The sequence below is a fragment of the Pongo abelii genome, chromosome 8 (assembly GCF_028885655.2).
Source record: "Pongo abelii isolate AG06213 chromosome 8, NHGRI_mPonAbe1-v2.0_pri, whole genome shotgun sequence".
NCBI lineage: Eukaryota > Metazoa > Chordata > Mammalia > Primates > Hominidae > Pongo > Pongo abelii.
In genome coordinates, this window is record NC_071993.2 from 132,091,621 (window position 1) to 132,103,638 (window position 12,018).

General features: G+C 52.5%; 1 protein-coding gene across 23 annotated transcripts in view; it reads right to left on the minus strand.

The window, feature by feature from the left end:
* CTBP2 (C-terminal binding protein 2) overlaps positions 1-12,018 on the minus strand; it is a 173,530-nt gene that overhangs the window by 28,966 nt on the left and 132,546 nt on the right. The window contains exon 1 of one of the 23 annotated variants that reach the window (XM_024253335.3): positions 8,730-11,903. The exons of the other annotated variants lie outside the window; for them this stretch is intronic. Within the exon in view, the coding sequence (XP_024109103.3) occupies positions 8,730-10,428 (1,699 nt within the window). The 5' untranslated portion in view covers positions 10,429-11,903. Of the gene's footprint in view, positions 1-8,729; positions 11,904-12,018 lie in introns of those variants that run through there. 23 annotated transcript variants of the gene reach the window in all.

Sequence of the window (12,018 nt, forward strand, 5' to 3'; positions counted from 1 at the left end):
TGCAAACCAGCGCTGATGCCACTTCTTAGGAGAGGCAATAAAGGCAGGAGAAACTCACCTCTGCTTCTGAGCAACGGGTTCATCGGTCCCATCTTACACGCAGTGTGATTCTTCTATGTGATCAGTTTCCCTCTTTCTTTGGTTGCTAGGAAGCTCAGAGCAGAATTCCCACCTATCCTTGTGTACAGGACTGCACGGGATGCTGTGTTCTGGCCCTACCGCCCTCCCTCACCTTTTCCTACATTTACTTTTCCATTTATTAAAACTTTACCCTTGTGTGTGTTACAGCTGTTCCCAACAGCCAGCTTAAATCCTCTTATGACCAAAGAACATTTTACATTCCATTTAATCACATAGAAGAATGGCGTTTGCTCTTCACTGGGAGAATTAACTCCCTGAACTCTCCCAGGCAGCAGCATGATCCAGGGGAAGGAGTTTGGCCCCACAGTTGGAGCAGCTTGGATGCAGTGTGGTCTTGACGGCAGCAGCTGGAGCCAGGCAAACACCAGCAGGTGCTTGTGGAGCCAGCTGGGGGCCCTGAGCTTGCCATGCACACAGCTCCGGTGTGATGCGGTTCTCAGAGCCCTGGGGGGTGGGGGGGGCAGGTAGGGTGGGCACCATCACCCCAATGTTACCCATGGGAAGCGAGCCTCAGAGACCATCATGATGACTCCTGCTCCACAGCCCGTCATGACTCTTGCTCCAGAGCCCAGCCACTTTGTCCTGTTTCCTCTTGCTGACACAGACCCTGGCTTCCAGCTCGGACTGGTGTCTCCTCCCCAAGTGTATACCGTTGTTGACTTTCCCTTGCTGTGCTAATGCACCGTGCCTGAGGATCATCGTGGCATGGGCCACCCCCCTGCTGTGGGACTCAGGGTAGGCGGTGAACCTCTCTGAGTCTGTCAGAGGAAAAATGTCCAGAGTCTTCCTGGGATTTCAGATGGGGAATCATCCTTGTCAAATGCTCCACAATAGGCCGGGTGCAGTGGCTCACGCCTGTAATCCCAACACTTTGGGAGGCTGAGGTGGGGGGGATCACCTGAGGTCAGGAGTTTGAGACCAGCCTGGCCAACATGGAGAAATCCCATCTCTACTAATACAAAAATTAACTGGGTATGGTAGTGGGCACCTGTGGTCTCAGCTTCTTGGGAAGCTGAGGTTGCAGTGAGCCGAGATTGTTCCACTGTACTCCAGCCTGGGTGACAGAGCAAGACTCTGTCTCAAAAAAAACAAAAAACAAAAAACAAACAAACTCCACAATAGTGACAATTACTAATATTTACTGAACTCAGTCAGGGCTCTAGATTCTCTCAAGGCTGGTTTCCCCTACCTTGGCCCTGGCAAAGGGGCAAGAGGCACATTCCATGGGCCACCTGGAGTAGGTGCACCCCACCAGCCCTGCGGAGGCACCGTGTTCATATCTAGCTGGTATTGCAGGACGCGCTCCCCAACCCCACTGGCACCCTACACAACTGCATTGGGAGACCAGGAATCAGGGTGCCTACTCTTGCCCCTTCTGGTGGAACACACCCAGGGTGCTAACTCAGCCACGGGCTTCTCCCTCAAATGGTCACACAGCTGCCCCATGTCCCACTGACATTTGCAAACCCTCCTGGGATGAGTTCTCCATGGCTCTCAGGAGAACATGTCCTAGGGGGCCGCCCACCCTCTCAGTGGGGACGGGTGTTTCTAGGTTGGATTTTTTGCTCTCCTAACAATTTGGCAAAAGTTGTTTTATTCACATGCTGAAAGCTGCTGTTGGGCTAAATTTAACTACAGTGTACCTTCCTGTTCTTTCAGCAGTTCTTCCCTCCCACTGGAGGGGGCAAGAAAAGTGAATGGAGGCTAGTTTTTTTATCCTTTATGAAAAAAACAACTAGAGAGCCCTTTGTTGAAGCCAGCCTCAGAGTGGGGAACACACACCTGACAACAGCACGTTTAATTACACTTGTTTCTACATCGCTAACGTGGGCTAATTAGTTATGGATTACAAGTATTATTTCTTTTTCATAAACTTACCAAAAAAACCTCTCCCACATATGAGCAAGGAATCTGTGAAAAAGCTTTAGAATTCTTGCTTCATATGCTCTTGGGGGTAAATAAATTTGTGCCAAACACCTGAAAAGCTTTCCTGTTAATATATGTTGGCTTTCTCACTTAAAAAAAAAAATACGTCTCTCTTCCTTAGAATGTTAGTTTCCAAATGTAAGAAGTCTGGCGTGAAGCTCTACTTTTGCTCTACCCAGTCCAGCTCTCCACAGCTCAGCTTCTGCAAAGCACAAAGCAAACACTGGGACAACCAGCTGAACAGGACCCCTACCTCACACCATATGCAGAACTTTACTCAAAGCAGATCAAGACCTCAATGTCAGAGCTAAAACTGTAACACTCCTGGAGGAAAACATAAGAATATATCTTCATGACCCTTAATTAAGCAATGGTTTCTTAGATGTGACACCCATGGCATAAGCAAAGTAAATATGTAAGACTCCAAATTAAAACTTTCATGCTTCAAGGACACCATCAAGAAATTGAAAAAACAACCACAGAATGGGGGAGAAATATTTCCAAACTGTGTGCCTGACACCAAAAAGCCTGGGCCCCATGACCCAGGAAGACCCTCAACTCAAGCACTGAGGTTGAGAGAGCTGAAATGTGACTTGTGGAGCCCCAGGATGGACACCAGACACTCAGGAGCAAAGGCCACATTTGAAAGTAGAGTTAAAGCAAAATAGCGTAGGGGCCCATTGGTTGTTTTTATGGCCAGGTGAACATGGGGCCACTCACCTGGTCTGTGGAATCTGCTCAGGTACTTATACCCTTGGCTCTGCAAATCTTTCAGGAAATATGAACTGTACCTTGGCCAAGATCAACAGCTTTTAAAGATTTCAGAGGAGCAATAATCCCTGGAGGGGTTTAGGAGGCCCTGAGCTTGGCCATGCACAGAGTTCCAGGTGTGATGTGATTCTCACAGCACTGGGTGGGGGCTGGGGGGATGGGGTGGGGACAGCACAGCCACACAAAACTATTATCTAGAAACCAAAGCTATGGCCCCATCACCTGCTTCCTGGAAAGCAGAGGGTCCGCTGGCCAAGACCTCCCTACTCCATGTGGAACTGCTTTCTAAACCAGGAAGACAGAACACCCCTGTAGACATGAGGATGTCAGTCAACGCGGGCCTTGTGGAGACAGACAGAAGAGGGTCTGGTGACTGGAATGCGGGCAGAGTGGCCAAGGTCCCAGCAGCAGTCTTGGCTGACATGGCCTCCCATGAAAACACAGGTCAATTCCTTTAAACCAACAGCAAGCGCCGACCTCATTCACCACCTGCTGAGTCCCGCACCATGCCCGGCAGAAATCGTTTGTCGACCTCTTCCCCCTTGGAGCTCTCCAGATGTGGCCAGGAGCCAGGCCTGTTAGGCAGAAGGCCTGAGACTCACGACCCCAGCCAGCTGACACCAAGCACCCACGTTGCTCTCCGGCCAGACTCCTAGTCGGATCACCCACCCGCCAGTGCGGAGGGGGTCTGCGCTGTCAAGGAGGACACGCTCTATGCAAGGTGGGCTTATAGAAATTCCCAGATACTCACTTGAAAAAAGGCCCACTAAGTTTTAACAAGACAGAGGCCTAGGAGAGGTCTTTGCACCAAACAGGACCACAGCGGGGCCTGCTTCAGCAGCTTGGCCGCTGTCTAGTTGTCCCGGCATGGCTCACCCCACGTCCTCCATGCACAGAATGAAATCCACACCCAAGGGGTCAGAGGAAGTGCTGTGAAGGAGGCAGAGCTGGGGGACAAGTTTGGCCCCCGAGACCCTGAGGGCCTCAGCAGTCCAGTGTGAGAAGAGGCCAAGGGTCAACCACAAGAAAAGCACCATTCCCTGCTGAGGCCAGGCAGCTCCAACCTCAACACACAAGCACTCTCTTCCTTCTCTGCTCACTGCTCTCCCAGAAGCAGAGGAAACAGGTTCAAGATCATGACAGACATGGAAATAGAAGCACAGAGAATTCAACACACTTGCCCAAACACAAAGCAGATGGCACTCCTCTGGGCCATGCATTCAACTACTTTATGCTCCTGGGCTGAAATCATATTCCTGGGGTCTATGGCACATCCAGGAGACTGAAAGGGGACGAAGAAGCCCAGTCTCAGCCTAGCAGAATGAGCTCCATGAACAAAGGGTGAGGCCAGGTTCAGGCACTCACTGAGTTCAGTCTGGTAAGGGGGGCACAACCAAGATGTGAATACTTCAGGGCAGCAACGGGCGGGAGGGACGATCACTGCTGTTCTGCAACAAAGGCGGAGGATGATCTGGCAAGGTCACAAGAAGGGCTGGGAGTCTCAGAAGGTCAGGCATCAGCCACAACCAGGGCCTCAGAGGCACAGAGGCCAGTAGCAGGTGACTTGCCCAGGGGCACAGAGGCCAGCAGCAGGAGACTTGCCCAGGGGCACCCGGAATGCAGAGAACACCGGGCCATGAAACCCAATGACTGATCAAGTACAAAAGCCAAACGGAAGCCTGCAGAGCTCACTGATGTCAGTGTGTTCACCGTTTTGCTAGAAAAGGCTGAGTTGTCAGCACCTGGGAACCGTTCAGCTCCTCTTGGATTTGGAAGGGAGGCCGTGCCGAGGTTCTGGCTCTACCAGGCCGGGGTAGGGGCAGAGTCCTGGCTACGTGGCTCCACAATGCTGGAATGTTTTGACTACGCAGGTATATATTACTCTGCAAGAAAAGAGACGCCACAGGGAGTATCAAAACACCAGTCAGGCCCTTAGCTGCCCTTGCACATGACAGCTCACGCACACACTTCCATCTGCCCCACGCCGGCCTGGGCGGTGTCCTCTCCCCTGGCCCCAGTCTGGCTGCGGTGCTGAGTTCCACCCTCCTCCTGCTTCCCTGCCGGTGCACACATATGCGCTGTAGGGATGCTCTTCCAAGCACAGGAGTGGCCAGGCAGCCCTGGAGCTCCAGGTGCTCCACAGGCCCCATCTTGGTCCCTGCTATACACAGTCACAGTTAACTGTCCTTTTATGAATTGCCTTTCCTGGCCGCCAGACCAGAGAGCACCTGAACACAAGCCTTAGGTCTTGCCCACCTGGGAGCCCCAAACATCTGGCCACAGGCCTGGCACATAGCAGGGGACAGGTCAATGAGGAAGGAAGGAAGGAAGGAACAGCAGGGGACAGGTCAATGAGGAAGGACGGAAGAAGTGAACAAACCGCCAAGCCCACGCTGGGCTCTGCCCAAGGCAGTGGTCTGTGTCCAGGACTCGGGGGTCCTGGGGGCAGCCCAGAAGAGGTTTCCTTGCTCCCTTACAACTCTCTCTGGCTGGACTGCATGGCCAGCACACAGGAAGGGCTGGACTCATCCCTCTGCTGGTCTGCAAGGCCAGCCTGGGGTCACAGCCCCTGGACCTCACCCCCAAACATCCTTGTGCTCCGAGAAAGGGGAAGCCTGCCAAAGGTTTAAGGGTCAAGACCCTCAAGAGCAGTGCGTCCTCTGCCCCAGCACAGACCTCAAGGTGCAGAGGGAGCCTCAACAAGAAGCAAGGCTGCTCGAGGACTCAGTAGCAGGGGTGCGGGCTGATGGCGGCGACCCTCTATACAGATTCTGACAGGGCTAAAATTATTGATGGAGTTGCTTTCTATCCAGGAGACCAGTGTTCACACCTCCAGTTGCTGGAAACCGAGGCCACACCAAAAGCCCTGAGAGTGACCAGCTCTGGTGATAGATAACTGTCACAACCATCAGCCTCCTCAACAGCCCCTCCACACAGACCACGTGCTCCTCCCCCAATCCTGAAGAGTCCTCAGGCAGTGACCCTAGCGACTAGACAGGGGTCACGTGTGCCCCATTAATCCAGTTGCATCAAGAAAAACGGCTGGAAGAAAATGGAAAAAGCTCAGAAAGATATTTTTGTGGATCTTTGGGCCGGGACTGCGTTTCTCACATCTGAAACTTTGCTCCCAGGGTGTGTCCTGAGCTGAGCCCTGTGCAGGCTGCAGGCTTGGCTGTATTTTGTGAAGACAAAGATACGAAAATGGCCGCAGCCCCGTTCATTCGTTGTTTCTGATGCTCCCTGCTGCATCTGGTGCAGGCAGGGCTCGGGTGACAGCACGTGACATGGGGAGATTGCTGGCTCGCAGCCACCGCCGGAGGGCTCCATGACTCGTGCCATAGCTGGCCAGGTCAGCCTGAGAGCGACAGCTGACCACACCACTCGCCAGGTGCTGCCACTCACGTGGGCCTGGAGCCCCCATTTGTCTGTGTCACTGGGGCTGGTGGGCCGCACTGGGGTCCCCGCGGCATATGCCTTCCTCACGTTGTCACTCTGGACTGCTTGGTCAGCGAACTGGACTAGAAATAGGAGCCTATTGTGTGTATGCACAAAACCCACCAAGATAAGGCAGGTAGTTCGTGGACCGAGAAAAAGCAAACATATGTTAAAAATAGCCAAAGCATATGAAAATAAAATAGATACTGAAAACAATCCCCAAACCACCCCACTGTAAACACTGCAACACCGCCCATCCCAAAGGGGAGAAGAGAGTCAACTTCCAGAAGAGCATTCCTTGTCCCTCCGATGGGATGGAAGCACTCGAGTTAGGCAGCACCAGAACGAAGATGCGTTCAGGCTGGCGGCGTCCTGAACAAGAAACACTGGATTTCCAGATGGCTGCGTCCTGGACCAGAGGCCGGCGGGACTGCCCAGCCTGTGCTTTCCTGAAATGTAAACATTATCCTCCACACACACCGTCTACTTTCCCTGCTGGCTCCGACAGATCCAAATCTGACTGCGGATTCCATGGAACCTGCCGTACAAAACGTACAGCCATGTACACAGCTGAAGCGCTACCAGGGACGCCAGCCCCTGCCCCCTTCCCGACAGGGTGTGGGGGATAACGCCACAATCAGCATCCGATAAGGAATGAGGAGGGAAACTGCAGCTATGGGGTGGATCATTTAACAGAGACATTTGATTTGCTGGCTGGCTTCTGCCTGCAGACTTCCCTGGCACTGGCTCGCTGCCACGCAAATTAAGTAAAAATCAATATCCTCTAGTCTGCAAAACATCGTGTTAACAATCACAGTGCAAACAACTTATATAATACCCCTCACTCCATACCCAAATAATGGCAAATGTTTTTGTTAAAAGGCAAGTCTAAAATAAACAGGAAAAAGAAAAGAAAAGGCAATCTTACAGGTTCCTCCTTCAGCAAAACCTTTCCACGACTTGGGTGAGGAGATAATCTTTCTGTGATTATGACCAAACCCTCCTGTCACTTAGCAACACATAATTAAGGAATATGTTTTCAGATCCGCTTTGCAAGCCCGGCCATTATCAGATGAAATTACTGGAGCAACAAATGTCATCGCCATGCAAATTAGTTGGTTGCAAAGAAAGAATGTTTGACTGAGAGAGCAGGCATAGGCCCTCGGAAAAATTATCTGATGTCCCTCCTGCCCCACATGGATTTGAGAAAGTCAAATAATGATGTGATCAGACTAAAAAAAATCCATGAGACAAAATCAGAATCTATACAACAAAACAGAAAATCAGGCCAGTTGCTCAGTCTCCACTTGGAAACAAAATGCAAAATGCCTGGAGGTCATCTCTAGGAGGCAATATCAATAGCAGACACGGGCCACACAGCAATGGCAGAGAAACTTAATTAAGGTGGTCTCTGCATGGTTGTGAGGTCCGATGCCTCGGTCCCCGCCTACAGCTGCTTCAGGGCTATTTTCAAAAAGGTAGATCTTACTGTTTCATCCTGATTTTCACAAGCTATTCAGGAAAAAAAAAAAATCATTTGAAAAGGATTCTGTTTTCTGAATTATGTAGGGGAGGCAGGCGGGGAGGAAAGAAGTATGTTTGAAAGGAAGAAAACTGATTTACATTTTAAATTTTTGGTCAAGACTCTAGAGTTAAAATAAAAATTCTAAATGGTGTTCTGAGGACGCCCACCTAGGACTTCATCCACAATGTCCAAGGAAACACACGCCATAAATTACACCTGGCACATGTTGTGAAGAAAACCACCTACCATCACTCTCCCTTTCCTGGACTTGGAAATATATTCTTCCCTTCAAGCACGCGGAATTCCCAACTGTATTTTCTGATATGAGAGACTAAATCTGTTTTTGAAACTGAGTTCTGAGGGATTTCAACATCTTGCTTTGTTTAACCCACAAGTATGCAAACACACACATTTTCATCTCCATGGTGGGTAATCACTGCCTCTGATATGGCGTGCGGACCCGTGAGAGGTACGTTTCCACACGATCATGCCCTTCTAAATGGAGGATGCACACTTTACAGCCAGCATTTGATGAAACATTCCTGCCTTCTCCAAAGCTCCCTAGTGTGAACTAGAGAAAAGGCCACCCCTCGTGAGCTCAAGGCTGCAGTCTGTTCTGAGTGACTTCTGACTTTCTCCAAGAAACACAGTTGAGTTTTACCACCGTAATGGGAAATCTACACATCAACCCGACCTCAACTAAAGAACGGGAGAGCACTGCTGCCCCAGCAGATCTGGCCTGACACACAAATCTGATTAACCTGAGAGAAGCCGTGTCAACTGGCCACAGTGCTGCGTCCTTCTTGTTTGATGGTGTGTGTGTGTGGCCTGGCGACAGAGGGCTTGCCATCCTATGTTCAAACTTCCACAACCCCGCACCCCCCTGCTCCCCCCAGGTCCCCAGGCAGGGCAGGCGGGGAGGATGTATTACTTGGTTCTGGTGCAAGCATGGTGGACACGATGATGGGCGCCCCTGTGCGCCGGGCCACCTTCTGGTACGGTGAGTGAGGCGTGTGGAGGCTCTGGCTGGCCGGCGGCAGGGTGGATGGCCCCAGGGGTGCACCTGGCTTCCGCAAGACCTGGGGGCTGCCGTGAGGGCTGGGCAGCGGAGAGGCGGCCACGTTGCGCTCCCTCTTTAGCAGTTCCATGGGCACCGTGTATGCTGTGGAGTAGGCTGTTCTGGGGCCTGGGTGAAGGGGGTTCGAGGGGCCCGGGTTAGTCAAGGCCACCCCTGCCTGCAGGGGGTACGTGGGGCTCAGACGTGCTGTCAGGGCACAAGGGGTGGGAGAGCTGTACCCGGAGTTGGAGGAGAAGTGGGGGGCATGGGCGCCCACGCCAGGGGCAGAATAGGTGGCCGCCGTCTCCAGGAGGTGCTGAGATGGTGCGCTGGAGGGACGGCGAGCCGGGTCTCCAGCTCGGGGGGACGCTGTCTGCAGAGGAGCCGCAGGCTGGGGCTGCAGGGCCACAGCGCCCAGAGAAGCCAAGTCACCATGGAGCAGTTCGCTTCGGTGGCTGAAGCTGCTGGACCGCGCCCGGGGCAGCGGGCCCACCCGGTCCTGCCTCCGCAGCTGCATCTCAGTCCTGCAGCTATTGGCCAGGCGGCTCAGAACACGGGCCTGGCCCAGGTTGGGTGCGACAGACTTGATATCCGCGTCCTCCAGGGTAGCCAGGACGGCCGGAGAGTCAAAGCCCTGCTGTAGTAGGGCTGCCAGCGTGGCCTCTGCCAGCCCCTCCGCCCGCAGAAAGGCCAGGAACTCAGGGGGCACAGTCCTCCTGCCACCACGACCCTGGAAGGTGGACAGGTCAGCTTCGTAAGTCTCGTAAGCCATCTTGGATGGGATGCTTTCCCGGGCAGGCCCATAGCCTCGATTCAGGGCCCCTGGGGCCACCCCTGTGCTGCCTTCGGGGGCAGCAGCTGAACTGGGGTCCACAACCAGGCACGTCGGGGCCACCTGTCTGGCAGGGGCAGGGTCAATAGGTCTTTCGCTGATGTCACTGAAGACCTGGCTGGGGGGGTAGGCAGGCCCCTCCGCCCCATACCTGGTGTTGGGCTGCTCCTGTCCATACTGCCCGGGGGATGCAGCCCTGCTCTGTGTCCGCTGCCCCTGAGGGATCATTTTACCTCCAGGATCCCGGTACAGGTGACCGGCGTCCTGCAGGGCAGGTGACCGGCCTTGCATTGGATCCCATGACGTTCTGCTGCCAAGCACTCCGTAGCTGGGGACCGGCCGGCTGACTCCTGGGTCCCGATAGAGGGGAGGCTCTTTGGGTACCCTAGCAGCTCCAGACGGGTCACTGTAGTAATCCCGTGGCAGCAGGGGGCTGCGACCAGACATCACTGCCTGTCTGCTGTCGTAGAAGGTGAAGTCAGGAGTAGACCCCTTTCTTGCAGCCACTGAGTTATAAACGGCCTCCTGGTACAGGTAGGGCTCGGCGGCCCTGGGCAGGGCAGCGTCCTGTGGTCGGTGGTTTGGCTCAAACCAAGTCCCCTCTGCTGTGCCATACGTCAGGGAGCTTCTCCTCCCCAGAGGCCGCAGGGACTCAGCGTTCTCCCAGGGGCCCTCGTACCACCCGGCAGCATCCCAGCTCTGAGAACGACCAATATTTATATGCCTGCTGGGAACTGGCATTGGAAAAAAAATGACTGCGGATGAGGCAGAGGAGAAGCTTTTCTTTATAAATCTTCAATTACATACATCAAAAACAGACTTGGCTGTGTGCTAACCCTTCCGAGACGGCAGGGACAACCAACTGGGGGTTTTCTGTTTCAAAGCATGGCCTAAATTATTAATCCTCCGAAACCTTAGCAGACAAAACATAAGACTCACGGTAACTTTGCCTCACTCCCCCAACGATAGCCAGAGAGGTCTGTTCCTTACAGCTCAGTCCCAGAGAGGAGGCTGTCCCCAGCCTGCCAGGTCCCCCTTCCTGGCTGGTGTGCTCACATGGACCGGGGCTCTCTCAGCATGTGGATTAGGAGCTAAATAAAACCCCTAAAGCTTTGTTCCATGTGACATCTCGTTAGACTGATGAAGCCGGTGGCTTGCTCTATCCAGCCCTCCCAAGCTGCAACTGGGATTTACTTCTACACTGAAGCTCAGGTTTATACTCCCTCTTCCAAGCACCAGGGTACTTTTAGGATGCACTCTGCCTCCCCCTCTGGAAGGGGCTGTTCCCACCCCCGCCACTGATTCCTGAGAGGTAACAGAAGCAAAATAAGGCTGCTTCAATGTCAGTCCACTCTTAATCCACCGTGATGAAATGTTAATCCATGGCACAGCTAAACACAAATTAAACGTGGATAAACAGAAAAAGGTCCCCTCGTGATCCTAGGCCATGGATGTCTAGCCCAAAAAAGAGGCCAGCTCTGAAACCTGATGTTTTGATAATACTGAGATCTGGCTTTGAGATGACTCTTTGGTTGTGAATCAAACGGGTTTCCGAGCTGAAGCCCAAATGCATTCTTTACCTTATTACTGTGAAACACAGATCGGCTCATACTGCCGGGGGGCCGGGGAGTGCCAGGGAAGGGCGTGTGTAATCTGGGATTTAAAGTGACTGCAACAGAGGTCACAGGAACAGGAGGATCGGTGACTAAACCTTACACTGCAAAGCAAAACTGGGAAGTGGCTGCATCTGAATATCTCATCTTCCTTTAGGTATGTCAGGATGAAAAGCCTAATTCCAGCAGGCTTAGATCCTGCAGACGCTCTTCCATATTCACATGGATTAAGCCTTCAGAGTCCACAAAGGACTTCAGGCGCAATAATGCAAAGAACAGCAGTTATTTAGATAAAGGAGCGCCCCAAAGTTTTAAAACATTTCCTTAAACATATAGAACAGTCCCAGAGAGGCAACATCCCAGACTAACACGGTAGGTTCCTGCCCTGCAACTGCAGGATTTCCCATGACAAAGAATTCACAGCAAAAACACAAGCCGGTGATTAGGAAGCCACAAAGGCTGTATACATTGAAAGCACTTTAAAATGAGACAACATGCATACCTGCAAGCATTAAACCCGAGTGCTGTTCCTCACCCACATCTCTCCAATCTAGCACTCTACTAGAATCTTCTGAAGAGAAATACCAGTCTTTAAATTTTTTTTTTGAGACAGAGTTTTTCTTTTTTTTTTGAGACAGAGTTTTTTTTTTTTTAATTGAGACGGAGTCTCGCTCTGTCGCCCAGGCTGGAGTGCAGTGGCGCAATCTGGGCTCACTGC